At 37.6% G+C, this 19326-nt stretch overlaps 1 protein-coding gene across 1 annotated transcript; it reads right to left on the minus strand.

Moving 5' to 3' along the window:
• Positions 1 to 16896: 16896 nt before the first annotated feature.
• Positions 16897 to 17433, minus strand: LOC102880873 (interferon omega-1). Its single transcript, XM_015594433.1, has one exon. The coding sequence runs from the start codon at positions 17431 to 17433 to the stop codon at positions 16897 to 16899; it is 537 nt and encodes a 178-aa protein (XP_015449919.1).
• Between the last annotated feature and the right edge of the window lie 1893 nt (positions 17434 to 19326).

The raw sequence follows: 19326 nt of genomic DNA on the forward strand, positions 1-19326 counted from the left end.
TATGTATATGTGTATGTATATGTATATATACACACACACACATATATATGTATATATGTATGTGTATGTGTGTATATATATATACATACACATATACCTATAAATCTTATATGGGTGATGTGTGTCTATATTAAACATGAGTTCATACCGATATCTCCACATAGATCATTCTAGCTTCATCGCCTTATCTGAAAGTTTTCATTCCATCAGTGAGAAACCTGGATCACACCACTTGACATCAATTTACTATTTCAGTTCTAGTATACATGTATAGCAGTATCAGAATTGTTAGCCCATATCCCTGTGAGAAAAGTTACCAAGTAGAGTGCTTATGAATTATTTTTGTCTTTAGTCTTACAAACGCCACTCATTTTCAAAGTTACTTAGCTCAGCAACTTTCCCTTCACCCTCTTTCAGTGAGGAAACGGGATAGGTGTCATGACAGGTGACGGTGACATTCCCATTCTTCCCTTCTTCACTTGCAGATAAACTTCACTTTTTTGCAGTCACTTTGTGGCTACACTACGAATATTCCCTCAATTGCTGTTTTATCTTTTGCCTTGCAATGATGTCTTTGAGCCACGTAGCATGTAGTCTCCCTGGGAAGGGTCGCCCTCTCCCAGGGTACCCACTAAACAGGAGAATTCACTGTCGTGTTCAATGCTTTCTTCTAGATAAACCCCATAGACATGGAAGCCCCCTAAGCAGCACTTACCTTGTTCATTAGCCTTGCCACTTTAACCCCAGGATTTCCCAGACATTCACCTTCCCTAAAATTCAATCAGTTCTACATCCACTGTGGAGAGTTTCCCTAACATTCAAAAGCCACTATTTTTAGGAAAACATTATCTCTGAACCCTTTCAGTGACGGGTGTCTTATGGAGGTTGCAAAGTGGGGCAAGGTGACATTTTTTATGTTCTTAGCTTTAAACCCAGTTCTTTTGCAATGGCTAGAAGTGACCAGAGTGCCACGTGAAGATATGTGGAGGTTTCTTCCCCAAATTTAGTGTCTTGTTTTCAAAAAGGTTTGCTAAACCCTTATATCTACTCTGCCTTCCCTTGAGTTGACTCTCCTTCCCTTGATCCTTCTAACCACACGCACAGCCAGGAATTCTGCTTTTCTCTTCTCAAACCTACCACATGAGGAGAGGAAATGGGAGTTGGTGATCAGCTGTACATTTACATTAAGGCGAAGATAAGAATTGTTGGGAAGTAGTGCTCATCTCCTCAGCCTGCATCAAGAATAGAGGGGAAGTCTGGGGGTAGGTGGAAGCTATTTCTCACCAAAAGATTCAAGGTCATGGGGACTTCTTCTTTCCTATCTGAACTTAAAGCCTGAAGAGTCCAGTCCATTTTTGGGATATGTTAAGTTTGTCTTTTCCTGTTCCTAGAGGTTGAGTGGAAATTTTCTGGCCACATCATACCTGCGCAGCCCCAACTACTCCACCCCATGACCATATGATGCTCTAGATAATGAGGAAGCAGAGGGAAGGACTAATCTAGGACATGGGTTGTGGTCTTTGCTTTTCTCTTTTAAAGCCCCTGAGCATTTGTACTTTTTGTTGTGTTCTTGTGGTAGGATTGCATTAATGAGATTTTATAATTGACATATATTTGCAAATACAAATGAAGGAACCCGAGATAATGGTGGGTATGCAATGCTAATGTCAACATCCCTCCCTAACCCTGATCACCTTTAAAAAGTCAAAGCTGGTTCTTAATATAAGCTGAAGCTGATCCTTTGTTACTCTCAGCCAGAGCTCCTGGCTAACCCTAAACTTCCCTTAATGTAGCTGAGGCAGAAGAAACAAATAGAAAGAAAACCAATATATTTTGGAAATATATTTCTACATATAACAGAGACGACCTACTTCAGAGGATGTGGTAATTGAGAACCAATTAATTTCCTCTGATTTTATGAAAACATTTCTTTGAGAGAAATTTTGCAGGGAGTAGGGGATGCAGGAGAACTTTCTGGCTGACCTGAGGAAACATGTTCCCAGAGGCAGAATGTGGGGCAGGGTTATGGATAGCCTGATGGGTCCGTGGCTGGGTTATGGGGATATACTTGAAATCATGCATGAGGCCATTATCCAGGGCTTCATATGACTGAAACTTTTTGAGGGCCCTCACTTGGAACCTTTGAAGACTAGGGAGACCACTGGAATCTATGGGGTGTATCACATTAGGGGAGTCATTGAGATCCTGAGAGAGAATGAGATCAGGAGATGAGATGGGGTCAGGTGCTGAGGTGTGGTCTAAAGATAGAGCAGCATCTGGATCGGGAATAGGGTCCCATATCTAAGTGTGTTTTCGGTGTAAAAGGGTAAAGTTAAGTGGGGGAAAGGGCATGAAAGATGGTCTTGACAATGTGGAATCCAGCGACAAAGGGGACTCTGATCAAAGACAGGCATCCAACTGTTACATGGTGAAAGAAAGGAAAGTGGGGTGGTATATATAACTCAGTCAGAAGGTGGAGGCCAGAGTGGGCTATGACTTAGTGGTTCCCAAAGCTAAAACTGAGAAGCATCTTTCTGGTTCCATGAACAATACAATGTCTGCTTCCTTGGTTGTTCCAACCCACCCCTCAGAGAAAGGATCTTGCTGTAACTGGTCTGGAAAGCTGCCACACCAAAGGAAGCTTGTGCCGGTACCTGCAAGAGATAGGAAGCACAAAGTGCATTTAAAAGCAGAATGGGAACAGGCTGGCCTGGCTGGGTCACATTCTCTTATATCTGACTTCATGATATTCTTTTCATTCCCCACTTCAAGGCTTGATTTCATATCCCTTTATCTCTGGTTCCTCCCCTCATGTCAACTCTAGGCTGCACTGGGACCCTGGAATTCCACAGGTAACCTAGGAAGAGGTAAGCCTGAAATAACAAAAGAAATGAATCACCTTTTCTGAAGAGAAAGTAGGTCTGGAGCCAAAATAGTGCCTTTGCAGTGAGTGCTCAAAACAGAGAAAAGAGTCTGGGTCACATCAGGTGAAGGTAGGATCTTGTAGGAAGTTGAGTAGAATGTTCCACTTGGAATAAACTCTTTCAAGATTAGATTCTGAATGCCTAGGGACTAGGATTTAAGGTCAAAAATTCAATGACAATCATAGTAAGGTTCACATATGTCTAGGGCTATGTTATTTTAAAGCTCTTTCACACACATCGTCCCAAGTGATCATCACAATGACCTCATGAGGTTTGCAGGCCCCGTACTCTCTCAAACGAGGAATCTGAAGCTTAGGGAAGTTAATAACTTGGAGTATGTCCAAAGGCAGGACCCAGAAAATTTGCCTCCAAAACCAGTAGTCCTTCCATAACATCTCACACCACCACCTAGTGGCCTAAATTGATCACTGTACAAATCCATGGGTGGGCAGAATAGGGATTAGGAGGTGTCCCAGGTCTGATAGCCCTCCTAAGAAGTTCCCCTCTGAAGTCATTATTTTCTGAAAAGACCTGTTTCTAGGAACCTATCTCCTCTGTGATTGTAGAGCTGAGCCCTCATTGAACAGTGACATTAAAGTTAATTCAACAGAAGAACATTACCCTTTAAGGCTCCAGTTTTTTCTTCCTGCGTCTATGTTGATGCTGAAAGACAGGAATAATGATGACATTATTAAGATAATTTCACTCTCCTCTTTCTAAGAAGGCAGCAGACATTATCAGTGAATAATGTGGGCTTCTACATTGATTTGAGATCTGTATTCTTGCTGAGTTATTCATTTTTAAAATGGGTAAAAATATTTTCTACAGACCTTCAGGATCACTCATGCTCCATTTGATAGGACTCCACCCTTCAGGACACATCAAGTATATCTGATTGGAGATTTTCAGAGGCTCAGCATTGCTCTTCATGTTTGCATTGACATAATAGAGAGGCCTGGCCAGAGATATCTGAGCTGGGAAGGTGGCTGATAAACAAAGGCTGAAGACCTGTTCTCCTTGGGTATTTTAATAAGCCAGTACATGGGCCCTGAATCAGCTGTTTGTCACCATCCTAGAGCCCTCTATCACACCCATTCACTGAAAACGTCTTACCCTCCTTACTAAATTCTGATCCACACTATCTAAAATTGAATTACTCCTGATAATTTTCTTACACAAATTCCTTAAATTTTTTACTTTATATATGTGTATATATTTTTAAATTAGTTAATTTTTTAACTACTCCCTACTTCTGAATCACTCTTTCTCTTGCTCATTGCCCTTTCTTAATTGGAAGTTACTTTAGTATTTTTTGCTGTTTTTGACCTAAATGGTTAAAGAATATTTAAATTTTTATAATTACACAAGAATTACATAAAATATTTACTTTGATAGGTGTGTGTATATTTATATTTCAAAATTCAATCAAGTCCAATAAATAAGAGCCCTTGACCAAAGGGTATCACTTCCCAATTCCAATCCTTTCCAAGTGATGAGTAATCTTTAAGAATGTGTGTGTGTGTGTGTTTACACACATGATACTAGAGCAAAAACATCAGTCAATAGTCTTTTTTTTTTACCTAATATTGTTTAGAAAATATTTCCACCTCACTACATGTAGTCTGATCTAATTTCATATGACCAATGGATATATCATAGTTTAATTACTATTTGATAGTTATCCTGTTCTAGATATTTAAGTACAAACAATACTGCAATAAATATGCAGTGTGCCTTTATACTCATGAGAGAATATAACACTAAATTAGGTACCTCGAAGTAAAGCAGCTTGTTTTTTGAATGCTAATATTGGCAACTATTATTAGCCATATGTCCTATATAAAGACTACACTAACTTCAAAGCATTGTATAAATATTTCCACAACAATATACCAATCCTATATATAAATGATGTTTTTAAATTTTAATTTTTCTTTCTCTAGTTAGTTGCATAAGTCATTTTCTAGTCAGGAAAATGAAAATTATACCACTTATTTTAACAATGAGAATTGAATATAGAAAATAGAGCAAAAAATATGTTGGAGACCAGAAAAAAGTAACAACCCTAAGGCTTGGGGAACCAAGGGAAGAGTTTGGGGTTCTCAGAACCTACAAGCTTGAAGAAAGGGACACATAGAACTGACATCAGATTTCTGAGGAAGGATGGCTATCTTGCTGATACTGATATCTTGGAATTTGAAGAAGGGCTATATATTCAGAGGTAGGACTCAGCTATGGTACCTTGAAAAATGAAATAAGGAGGAATCAGAAAAGTTGAGTGTAGAAACATGCTAAAAATGGCAACCAATGGTTGTTACTGGAATGATGTTGACAGATTACAACAGAGTGAGAAAACAGTAAGGCCTGCTCCCCCTTCTTTAGAACCTGACAGGAAGTGAACCTGGAAAAGGTGAAAGGGGGGTTACAGAAGTCAAGCATCAACAGCACAAAGCAGGATAGCATTTGGAGCTGAGACACAATAATGAAACCAACACAATAGTGTGAAGTTGAGAATCTTTCCTTGTATAATACTGAGATTTATAATAAGAAATATATACTTTGTCTTTGTCCCATTTCTGGGACAGAGCTCCTAAGACACTTGGACGGAGGGAGTCTTTTATAGAAATCTCTGTAAAACCTTGATTCAACTTTGGCTCCTCATCTGTAGATTTCTACTCTTTGGAAAAATCTTACAGCCAGAAAGCAAAAGAGACTGGGAAGCAGTTTCATGAATGGGCACTGAAGATGAAGGGAGTAGATGAGCAGGGTACTGCAGGGATTTCTACACTGGAGTGGAAGGAAACTGCTATGGTATAGGAGTGAATGAATGAATCAAGGACAGAAGAGTCTAAATTGCATATGGAAATGTCAAGGACTTAGAATAACCAAGGCAATTTAAAAGAAGAATAAAAATAGAAAACTTATATTTCCAGATAGCAAGAATTATTTGAAAGCTACAGTGTGGTGGTATCGATGTGAGAATAAGAAAGAGAACAACAGTGGAGAATAGAACATGCAAAGACAGATCCATGCAAATATTATCAACTAATTTGCAATTATTATGGTAGTTAAGTGGAAGAAGGAAAAGTCTTTTCAATAAGTGGAGCTTAGACAATTGACTATCTATATGGAATAAGAAAGAACTTTGACTCACATCTCTAACCTTACTAAAAATTAACTGGAGATGAATCATAGACCTAAATGTAAAAGCTAAGACTATTTCTGTGTATTCTAGAATATTTATAGCCTCAGCTTTTACATTTACAGTGAATTAAAGACGACAGATATAAACGAGTTACCTAATGTATGACGCCATTTATATGAAATTCAAAAACAGGTAAAGCAAATATATGGTAATATATAGAGGTCACAGATTTGTGGTTACCTTTGGCCTGGAGTTATTCAGTGGGAGAGGGCACAAGCAAGATTTCTGAGATTCTGAAAATGTTCTATGTATTTATCTCGTATCATACATATGTAAAAATACAACATATATACTTAATATTAGTGCATTTTACTACATATAACTTATACATCAAAGTGAGTTTAAAATTAAATATAAAAGGCAACCTTCTTATTAGTGCTGTTCCTGAACAAGCTCTTGAATCTCTGAGGTTATAGCCACTGCCTACCATTTATGGTTTTTAAGTTTGTTCATTGCTTTACATACAGTATCTGATTTTTTCCTCTATATATTTGTAACTTGTAAGGTAGATATTTTCAGTATTACTAGGACTTTTACTAAGTAGGTTATATACTTTTCCCAAGAAATGTATAATAAAATTGAAAAGAAATTTATAATGCTACGAGGATCTGAAATACTACCAAGAATATAAGAAAAATATTTTACCTTATATTTTGGTTATTCACCATTTGGTTATGCTAAATTTGTGCCTTATTCAACTCAATGTTGATTTAATCTGCAGCAATGTTGCTTCTGTGACCAAAGGATAAATGCGTTTTTTGTTTTGTGTGTTCTAAAAACCACATTAAAAATATATACAGACACTGATAGGTATGAAGGTCAACTGCAATTATGGCACTTCACACACAAACTAAAGATCTCTACCAAATATAATATCAAGTGACAAAGCACATTATGCTGAAATCTAAAGCATCTTGTCACAACTAGATCACACATTTTTATCAATTTAATTTGGTGAGACGATAATTAGAACTAAGTGGGAAAAGTTAATAAAGCTCTACAATAAAAAAAAGTCTATAAATAAAGCAGCTGTCTTCATAGAAGGTCAAACTTTTGCTTACATGTGAGAGAAAATAACTGAAAATATGTTGATAAATGTAAAATGTTAAGAATAGATTTGAGTGCATTTTCTGAATGCGAAGATAAAAGGGAAAAAAAGTTAAGAAATTGAAAACATAGGAATCACTGACGGAAATAATCAATTATTATAAGATATAAGCATATTTGAAAATTTTGGAGTTTATAGACACCCTAATCCCAACTTTGAAATGGAGATAGAAAAAAAATTTAAACCAAGTGCCTTCAGAGTTTGAATATTTAACAGGAGAAAATTTATTTTCAGAGAGTGCAACTGGCTTGCAAAAAGCAGCCATTGACTTGGCTCTTAAATATTTTGATGATTTAAGTTCTGTAGAAATTTCATTTTAAATGGGTTGAGGCAAGATTCAACATCAATAATTTGTAATATAAATCGGTTTCAAATTTGGTTCCTCTAAAATGATTCACGAATTTGGTTTAGTGCAACTGAATCCAACTTTGGAAATGGCCTGAAAATTTTATAGAGAATAGTAGTCAAAACAGAACGCTGAAAATTAGATTATAGTGAGCTGACGTTAATTAAAAATTATTTAAGATCACAAAGAATTTCAAAACCAACAATTTTTTAGCAGTAAAAACAAGATTATCATAAAAGTATATTTTGAAAAGACTATTAGTTTCCTTCTATTAGAGCGAAGAAGGTAAAATAATGAATTCCGGTTTCGGTATAAATAAAACATTTAAACTTCAAATAGTGTTGTGAATTTTAATACGCCTACTTTCCAATTTTTCAAAATTTTTTTCAACTACTTTAACGCTGTAGGAAAAATTAACCATTAAAAGAATAATAAGAGTATATAGGGGAACATGGTTTGCCTCAGGCTCCAATAAGTTTCAGCTGGGCACTGGCCATGTCTCTAAGTCATTCCACTGAAGGATCCCAATATTTCGTCGATTTGTATCCAGATCGCACATGCGTTTCTCCTTCCCCTAAATTCATGTCTTTCTCTCCAAAGCGATCCTGAATCTGAACACACACCACAGCACGCTCTGATTTCGAGCTTCGACCCCTGAATGAATGGGCACCTTCGTACACTGGTCTGGCTAAAACATTCCCGGGCAAAGAAAAGGATCACCGCAGGGGCAGGTCCAGAGAATGAAAGGCTCCGTGCGAAGCCCGGCAGAGCTGCCCCGCCGCAGTCAGGCCCGAGACCGGAGAGTTTACTCACGGTTGCCGCGGCCCCGGGGCGCCTCGCCCAGGCCCGGACTCCAGCTGACTGCGAAGCTCGGGTTCTCCCCCGAAACGCGGAGCCCGGGTGCGCGGCGCTGGACCCGGTAGCGGGTCCCTCTGGGTCTGAGGCGCCGGTTAGTCTGTTACGGGGAGTTCGGGCGCCCCCTGCCGGCCGTTGGGGCGCAGCGAGGGGAGCTTTGCGCGCGCGGATGAACGTTGGCCGCACGTTCAGTTTCACTGCGGTCAGCTGTCACTTAAAGCAAAGGCATAATAATCTAAAAACTAACAGTGCTGCTTATGTTTTGCTCCAGCTCCTACAAGGTGTCATGGCTGTGGAAAGTAGGAAATCTTCATGCCTTTCAGATATCTGAAAGGGATCACTTCTTAGTCAAGCATATTGACAAGGACCTGCTTTAAATTTTTTTCGCTGCAAAATAGAAGACATCAACATCTAGAAGACACAAGCTACCTGTTTCTGCCATCAGATCTTCAACCTGTTCCACACGAAAGATTACAGTATGGCTTGGAGTAAAATCTGCTTGTTAAATTACTCCCTAGGTAGCCTGGAATAACTGGAGCAGAAGATGGAAGAAAATTTCTGGTTTGTCCTTACTTTGGAAGGTTGTCTAAAATTACTTCCAAGGAATCAGCAGCCATCCAAAAGAGAATACAGCTGCTGTAACTTGGAGGTTGTCAGCCAGATGAGTCAAGCGTGTTTTCCCCTATTTTATACATTTCAAAGAAAAATCAGGAAATAAGAAAATTATTATCATGATACACTAATCAATTATATTATTGTTTGTCAACTCCAAGAAAGTAATCTGCATTTTATTAACTATGCTTGCTATAAAATATACGAAATCAAAATTAAGACTTTCTATTTCAAATATATTGAGTTTTTCAAATATGTTCAGAAAAGTAAGTTCTATATTAAATAAATAACCTGATGATAATACGTTTTTCATTTATCTTCAGGTTTTTTGGAGGGTATTTGCTGTGCCTAGAGTCTAAAATATAACTTCTTATGGAAAACTTTTGTATTCTTTTGTTACAGACTTCTGTTTGTTAAGGTAATGTTAGCTGGACAAACAGATATATATATATAAATATCAGTATTTTGAACATAAAAAAATTTATCTTCGCTTCATGTAACACCTCAATGCAAGCATTCCTTGTTTGGCTCACCCCCAAACAGTGATTCAGGGACCCAGGTACTTTCTATTTAATGCCTTTGCCATCATCAATACATGACTTTAAATATGGCTGTGATGCTTGGGTTTATATCACTCAGTAGTAAAAGGAAAAAGCATGGTAAATCACATGGACATGTTTTCATGGGCAAGACCTGTGCAGAGAAAACATAACTCCCAACCTTTCAACTGACCAGGGTTCATTCACATGATTATACCTTACTGTAAAGAGACTGGGGAAGGGAGGCTAATTTTGTGACCAGCGGGAAGAAGATATAACTTTGGTGAATAAGACAGCTTATTATTGACCACAAATCTGATTCCACCAAGTAAAGCCAGGCAAGGAACACGAGAGGAGAGGGCATGGATATTCACACATTATTTAAAAAGAGAGTCACATGGATTCCCAACGGCATAGTTGAAACACACCCACTTCTGGACATTTGAGGTCCTTCTACCAAACCAGTCTCTCTGCTCAAGCTCTTTGCTGATTGAGGCCATGCTGTTTACTCCACACCCCTCCTATGCCATTCTACCTCTCAGTAAACCTGTGACAATGCTTCTGGCCTGTTGTTAATTACATGGAAGCTTTAGGCCAAGAGATCTTATCCATTTACCTCTGCTCCCTGGGCAATGTGTATAGGGTAGAAGGGGGTCAGTCAGGATGTACTAGCCTCTTTCACTGCCTATCCTGCTTCAACTTGAAAATATCTCCTTTAGGCAGCTACAGCAATACATACTGCAGAGATCCCCATATCCCCAGAAATCTGGGTGCACATTTGGCAATCCTCTAGGAAAAGCTGGACCATGCCAACAGAGAGGGTCACACTCTAAGAATATGCTAGTTGTAATAACTGCACAGGAAACAAATGGTAACATGTGTGTTCCTCCTCTTTATTTTTTAGAAACTCTGTTCATTGTCAATAATGCAGCATAACAATTAGAGTGATTGGAATTTGCAGTTAGACTGTCTTGGGTTCGAATCCTTACTTCATGTCTTGGTAACTGTGTGGCCTTAGATACATCACTTAATATTTCTAAAGCTCATTGTCCTTATTGGAAAGTGTGAACAATAAAAATGATAAGTCTACATTATAGAATTGTTGACTTCACACACTTTATGACTAGATAAATTTACAATCAGATGGAAAATTAAAATAGAAATTTGGACCTTTTGAAGAGCTCTGCCATATTGATGTCACCAGTGTTCCTGCTCTTGTCCTCTAAAGGATGGGGCTTTAAAAACTGGACAAGGTCGATGATGATCATTGCTGGTTGAAAGTAACTCTTCAGAGCCAGTCTTGGAATCCAACCTCTAGATGGATACACTGAGAGATAAGAGAATAGTACTGGGGGTTTCAGGTAGTTCTTTACAGTTTAATTGTTGGTCATATACATTTCCTACAGGGGAAGAGAGAAAAAATTTACTTAGTGAAAAGAAAATTTGTGTGTGGTGTAGTGCAGACAAATTGCCCTGGCAAACCTGGGTTATATGAGATTTCTTAGATAAACCTTTAGCTTCTGTGGGTCTCAGGTGATTTATCTAAGTGATGTTGACTGGGTATGAGAAGTTAGGAGGCTTGGCCCAGTTGTTCTCTGAAGTCATTTTCCTATCTGGGATCCTATGAGAAAGGTCTAGAAGAAAAATATCTTAGGGTGAACTGTGAATATCCCTGTTACTCTTTGCTCTTCAGCTCCCCTGAAAAGGGAAATCCTGCTATGGCGAGATCAACCAAGTAGTAGTTAAAGGATACCCGAATGGTAGTTCCTTAAAGAGTTCTGGATCCTTCCATAACTTCCCCTCACCTGGGGCAACTGGAGCTCTAATAGATCCACCTGGAATCTCAGCCCTATCTTCTCATACCTTACGTCTGCCCCCTGCTTTGAATTGTTTCCACATTCACCTGATTTCTGTCCCACTGCCTCCTACCATAATGAAGTAACCCCTGCTGCTCAGACTTAACTTGTTTTATCTGCTTTCTTTCCATCTTCCTCCTTGAATTTGATAGGTAGCTAAAAGGTCACATTTCAGTAATTACTCAGGTCCCAGCTCATGGTCTTTCTCCTTCAGAACTTCACGGTGAGACCCAGAAATTCCTCACCATCAGCCATCTTGCTCTTGATCTAGAATCCCAGGTCCAACTTACTTGAAAAAGGTTATCAGAAACTTAGCTCCAAGATACGGAGATGAAATAATTTGGCTTTCTAAAAATGATCCTCTGATTATCACTGGAAGGTTTTAGAACCTGGCTGGAAAAAAATTACTTTTCTAATCTCATTATGAGCTACTTATCTCACTGAATCTTCCTACACAGTGAATTTTCTTCTAACTCTAAAAACTTTGGTGCTTGGTCCCTTGCTATCTACCCTAACTGTAAGCACTCTGGCTGCCACTCCCAACCTTGCCAATTTTCCTTATCACTTTAGCCCACACAGGCAGTGTTCATTGTCATGTGATCATGACATAGTTCGTGTGATTCTACTTAGAGAAGATGTCCAATGAGAATATGCTTTCAGTAAATGAGTTCTATTAAAGAAATTGATATGTTCTTGAAGGTTATTGATGGGGAAGATGGGTGAGCAAATATCAGAACTCAAGGATCCTCGGAGAAAACAGAAACCAAAAGCTTAGCCCCTTCATCCCAAGGTTCGATTATTAAAACTTGATTAATTGTCTCAGTGTGATGCTTGATACAATGTAAGTCAGTCCAGGGATAACAACAATATTTACAAACAATGTGTTAATTGAATATAAATGTCTCTTTCTGGTTTAAATCAGGCTCTTTATACAAATATGGCAATTATATGTGTAAATTTACTTTGGGTAAGAAGATGAATAAATATGTAGATCTGAAAACATAAATTTCATACTACTAGAATCGCTATTATGAATTAGAAATTTTTTTGTTCCACTTATATATTTGCTTCTTTGTTTTAAAAGAGGCAGGACATCAAAATATTGTTTCTTTTATTTCTATTTTCTTGCCTTCATCCCAGCTAGAAGTTATGGAAGGGAGATCATATACCCAGCCTCTAAGCCAGTACTTGACTTATATCCAGTAGATGGCAGTATAACACAGAGTTTACATACCTTTGGTTAAGGCAGGCATGCATCACTCACCAGCCAGGACAAGAATCCAAAGATGAGGGCCTGGAGTACAGAGAAAGAATGTTGCTTAAAATATTTATTCTTTCATTGTTTTAGTTTGATCCAGTTCATCATTGAATAATGAATCGCCAACTAAAGGCTATTAAAGGCCTACAGTAGCAGATGGAGAGCATGGCATGATGAAGTAACCCCTGCTGCTCAGATTTGTTTTATCTGCCTTCTTGGTTAAAGGTTTTTTTGGAGGGGAAGGGTATCAAAAAGAGATAGTCTACATGACACGTAGATCTTTCAGTTGTTTTCCTAAATGTAAGTGTACCTTGTTACATTTTCAATATAAGTCTTGGAAAACATATTGGAAGCTATCCTGACTAATGATGGCAACAGAATTATCATCCTTCAAAAAGGTTTTGTATTCCAGGATGAGAATTGTCTTCAGAGTCAGTTTACAAGCTAGACAAGAATATCAAACTCATTGCTTTATAGTCATATACTTTATCTTAAAATGAGAATTGTTTAATTCAAGTTAATTATTGACCACATGACTCCTAAAAATTTCTGATATTTAGATTTGGAATATGTGGCACTGATTTAGTATACTACATCGGACTTACTGCCATTCTAAGAGCACTCAGAATTAATATTTTTATTTTCTACAAAAAGGAGTCACTAACTTTTTAGACATTTTCATCTGTTTATATATTAACATAAATTCATATGCATATCTATTTATATTATGTCTCTTATGCATACTTACTATGCTGACTAAAAGCAACAGTCCCAATAAGAACTGGCAGTGAATAGTAAAATCAGTTAAAATTAGTTAAAAAATTATTTTTAAAGCATCATATGATTTTCATTCAAAAATTAAGAGAAAATTCAAGTTGCTTTTTAAAATATAGTTTTTAAATTAATGACAATTGGGAAGTTGGAGGGAGTATGAAAAGTGTCAAAAACAAAAGTAATACAAAAAGTAAAAGATAAATCAATAAATTTGAGACCTAAAAACATAATGGTTTAGATAAGAAACATAAATTGCTTAAACTTACCTATTGAAAGAAAAAACTCTTGATAGGCTTTAAACACAAATCCCATTATTTCTTTGTATAGGGAGAAAAGCCTACAATCAAATAATACTAAATACTTCCTTACTACTAAAACAGTAAAAAAATATATAGGCAAAGACAGAGCAAGAAGATACAGTGAAGGAAAGTAATTAGAGGTGGCAATATTAACATCAATGAAATATTTACAATGATTAATATCAATACTGATATTTATGAGGATTCAATGAAAATGTGTTAAATTTGAGAAAGAGGGTAAATATACATAAGAAACAAGTACAATCTACAATAAAATTATAAAAGGCATGGAGCTAACATTCAAGTAGTATAAGACATTAAGCAAAAGAAATTACCAGTATAAAGAAAAGTGAACAGAAACATGATTGTAGCATTGAAATTTTAGCACAATGCTATTATTCTATAAAATAACATAGAAAATAAGGACAAGAAGAATTGGAAAATAGGATTTCAAAGAGTAAACTAGTGGCTAAGACTCTGGGGCACTATAACCTCGAGTAGGAAATATAACTTCTTTTAAATATTTATAAATCATTCACAAAAATCATCATATATTAGACTACTAAGTAAATATCAAAAATTCCTCCAGAGCAAAAATATTATAAGTTGTATGCTCAGATCACACCTGAAATTAATTTTAAACCAATTAAAATCATACTGATAAATTGCAGTTGTCAGAGAGAAAAAATAAAATGAGGAATTTTGTAAGTTTTATTCTTGAAATTTTCAGAAGCAGTCAGTTACACAGCAAGTTAAATTCATAGATTTATCAAATACATGAATTGAAAATAGACTGGCCTCACTAAAGTCAATAAAAAATCTAAATTACAATAAGGAAATAATAAAGGCTAACATTTATTAAATGTTATCTCTGCAACAAGGACTGTGCTAAACACTTTATAGGAAGTATTATCTTTTCAATAACCTTATCAAGCTCTTAAACAATACTTTATTCTCTACTACATGTTCTTAGAAAATAATAACTATCATTTATCGAGTACCTACTATGTGCAAAGGCAACAGACTACAGAAACTATTAAGTAACAGAACTATGATTCAAACCCAATCAATATTTCCCAATTTCATACGCTTTCCATTGTGACAGAATTTGAAATCACATAAATAAACTAATTCATCATGATTAAGAAGAGTATCTTAGAAATATAAAAATGATTTGATACTAGAAAATATTTTTATATAATACATCATTTATCAAACCAGAGCTCAATAAGTTATAATTTCTTAAGGATTAGTTAGTTGCAACATGGAGTCTAAAACTAAAACAGGGACCTTTAAAAATTCTGTTACATAAAAACATATCAATCTGATTTGCCCTTTGAATAGGTCTCTTTTACTCATGTGTGATTTTGTAATATATGCATTGGTCATTTGGAAAATAATGGCTCACTGAGATATTCAGATCTTACGAATCCATACATATTTCAATTTATAAAATTGAATATTTCATTTGTTAATATCACCATTGTTGTCATCACAAAATTCTTTAAGTATTGGGCAGTTGTCAAGTTCACAATGGTAGATTTTCCAAAATTCTAATTTTCTGTTGAAAGTTCAATATATTCCTTTAAGTGACAGTTTCATTTTACAAATACCTTGAGAAAATGTTTGTCAAATGCTCAACTCTTAATAACTATAGTTTGTCTATTTGTCATTCTTTCAAGTCAAAATGGATTCTGTGAAAAGAATGACTAGTTTAGCTCACAACTCAATCATATAAGTGCTTCTCCTCAAAACACTCCTTATACATAGCAGAAATGCTCATCACATACAATATTAAAAGAACTATCAGAGAATATTAAAAAGATGTTTACTCAAAAGTCAAGATTTAATAACATTAATAATCACTATTTCATCAAGGGCATTCTTAAGAGAAACTGGCTTTTTTTTTTTTTTACTTCAGGTATACTATAGTCAAAAAATATAATAATTACTAGTACATTTTGATGCTACTGCCTTGATTGACATTTAGGCACCAGCAGTTTTTACACCATCAGTGCAAGTTGTTAATGTGTTAAGTTGTTAAAAAGGCAAATAATGTCTTGGCATTATTATAAAAATAATTTGACCTCGTGGATCCCTTTAAAGTCTTTAGGGGACCTGTAGAAGCCCACAGACTGCACTTTGAGATGTGCTGATCTAATGAATTTCCCTGTAGCTGCTCTGTTCAAGCCACTCACTCTCTAGCTTTAAACTCTAATGTTAATTTTCCTTGGCTCTTAGATAAAGTCTAACATCTATAATGTAGTCTACCTTGGGCTCTTTTCCATTTCTCCGGGCTCATTACATTACTCTCTCTCCATCAGTATAGTCTGTAAACTCTGGCCTTTTTCACTTCTTTAAATGTACCAAGCCCTTTCCTGCTACAGGGACATTCTCTATGTACTTTTTTTTTTTTTTTTAAATCCCAGGGGAATTCCATCCCCAGCCAATACTTAAACTCCTACTCATCCTTCAAGGCTCAAACTATGTATTACTTCCCCAAGGAAAATTGATGGTAGTCTAAAGGAGCTACCCATGTTACTCACTGCCATAGCATCTTTTACTTTTCCAATGTAGACCAGACCCCAAATGTAAATAACTAATTACAATATAACTACTTCTTTAATGGCTATGTTCTTTACTCTAATGAAAGCTCCATACTCAAGATTCTATCCCCATAGCCCATTAATGAATAAACGAACTTCACCACATACTATATTTAGTTTGCAGAATTAGGATTTCGGGAAAAGTTATTTTTTTAAAGAAGAGAAATTTCTTAGAATAAATTTATAAGTAAAAAAGTAAATTTTTTTAAAGAAAATGTGATCATATTCTATGTAAAAAATATAAATGTAAATGCTATAAATAAATAGATAAATTAATATTAATAAATAAATACATACATACAAGTACATACATATTTTATAACATGAAGTTCAGCTACAAGAAACCAGTTACATTTCCTTCAATTCTAAAATAGTTGGACATAGATATGCTTAATAGTACTGATAAAGATGTGCCAAATATAATTTAAATTATTTTATAGATGAAGGAAAAAATAACAGTTTTGAAAACGACCAAACAATTAAAAGTTCGAGCAAGGACATTAGTCACTGAGAATCAGATTTCTTTTCTTGTGAACTTGTTAACAACAAAAAGGTACCTCCTGATTTCCACTCTGACAACCTCCCAGGCACAATCACTGTATTGCTTCTCTTCGAGGTAGAGATGGATGCCCTGGAAGTACCTCTTCATAGCCAATGTAGGGTCCTCCGTTCCCAGGACAGATTCCACCTCTTTCATCTCTGGCACCAAACAGGTGCCCAGGTCTTCCAGCTGCCGATGAAGTCCACTGAGGAGCCCATGCAGCAGGGTCGTGTTCCAGGCAGCAGAAGACTGCTTTGTGCCGAAGACATCAAAGGTCTGCTGGAGCATCTCATGGAGGACAGAAATGGCTTGGGCCTTCTGGACCTGACTGCCATCCACCATCTTCCTGGGGAATCTGAAGTCCTTTCTGTCCTTCTGACAGAGGAAAGAGGAGATTCTCTGCATTTGGTTCAGAGCTGTGGAGGTCTCCTGCTTTCCTAAGTCCAGGCTCTGAGACAGGTCACAGATCATGGAAGAGATGGGACTGGAGAAGATCACCACCAATGTCATCAGTGAAGAGACTAGAAAAGCCATTGGTATGTTATAAGAAGAAGCTCTTCTACTGATTGAGAAGGGAGATTATGAGCTTTTTTTCCAGCTGAAGATCTTCTGTCTGTGTGCCTCTTAAATATTGAGCACAAGAATTCATTTCTGAATTTTCCCCAGATCTTTGTACTCCCTATTTTAAGCTTTTCTTTCTCTTCAAGGGCTTGGAAAGTTGTCATTTGTTTCAACTCTTTCTATATTCTTACAATTGAAATGTAATTTATTCATTAGAAATTGGAAATCTTAATTCATGAAATGCTTATCATCTTAACAAAAAACAACTTTGAGTGGGTTCTGGTCAAGATGGTGGAGTAGGTAAATGCTGTGCTCACTTCCTCCCATGACTACATCAAAATTACAACTCAATTATAGAACAAAGAACCTGAAGAACCATTTGAAGACTAGCTGAGCAGAAGTCCTATAACTAAGGGTATAAAGAAGAAGCCACCATGAGAATGGTAGGAGGGGCAGAGACGCTGAATAGATCAGTCCCACACCTGCATGTGGTGATTGAGAATTAGGAAGAATATCTATGCTGCAGAGGTACCCCCTTAGAAGCAAGTGGTGCCAGCCCCACACTGAGCTTCCAGCCTGGAGTGCCAGTGCCGGAAAGAGGAGCCTCCACACATTTGGCTGTGAAAATCAGCAGAGATTTCATCCATCTAGGTGAGCTAGAAGGTCACTGGGAACCCAGGCATCTTTTTAAAAGGCCTGTGCACATATTCACTCACTTGCAGGTACTTACCCTGGGCTCTGTCAGAGGGACAGTGGCTTGAGGGGTGCCAGTTACAAACAGGGAGAAGTGGAGTTGTGTGGTGCTAGGATGAGGACTGGAGGGACAACCACCGTTGTCCCTGTGCTGAGTCCTTCTCTCACGTGGCTGGGGGACTGGCACCATTTTTCCTGTGTTGAGCCCTCCCTGACTCAGCCAAATTTGAATCTGCATTGGCCTGGTGAACATCACTTGCTCCACCCTAGTGACTCCCTGAGACCTTGCCTCATTCAACTCACATATCGCCTGAGGCTCTTTCAGTGGCTGAGTTTTACAGGCAGCCTGCATGCAGCGGCAGACCTCAAGGTTCCCTGAGCCTTTTTTTGAGTGATCCTACGCCCTGTACTGGTGACAGCCAGCCTCTATTTGCAATGTGGCCTCTCACACATGCCTCCAGGCCCAGCTCAGGCAGCTACCAACTGTGGGTCGCTGTGTAGCTCTTACCAAGTAGCCTCAGGCTGGTCAAAAGCAGTAGCTGACCTTGGACTGCACCAAAGCCCCGCTCAAGAGGCCCCAGAATCAACACACCCATGGTCGGCTTCAGACTGCAACAGAGGACCACCTGATTAGTTCCAGAAGAGGCACACCAGAAAGGGTGGTCTTGGAAGACATGAGCCCACTGGAGTGAATCCCTTTCTGTTGGATCAGTCTCCACACAGCAGTTCAAAAGCTGTGGTCATGGCCAGTACTCATAGCCAGTTAGCTTTAGGGTCAATCTTACCCACTGACATGCTAACAATCAAGACTCAGCTACAGTGGGAGGGCACACATGATCCACACAATGGACACTCATGGAGCACCCAGGGCAGGTGATGAGGGAGACTGTGCCACTGGGCCCCACAGGACATCTACTATATAAGTCCACCCTGCCAAGACTGGGAGACATAGCAGGTCTACCTAATGCATAGAAACAAACACAGAGAGTTAGCCAAAATGGGGAGACAAAGAAACATGTCCCCAGTGAAAAAACAGAACAGAGCTCCAGAAAAAGAACTAAATAAAATGGAGGCACGCTATCTACCAGATACTGAGTTCAAAACACTGGTTATAAGGCTGCTTGAGGAACTTAGTGAGAATGTCAACAA

This window comes from Pteropus alecto, unplaced genomic scaffold (genome assembly GCF_000325575.1).
Source record: "Pteropus alecto unplaced genomic scaffold, ASM32557v1 scaffold95, whole genome shotgun sequence".
NCBI lineage: Eukaryota > Metazoa > Chordata > Mammalia > Chiroptera > Pteropodidae > Pteropus > Pteropus alecto.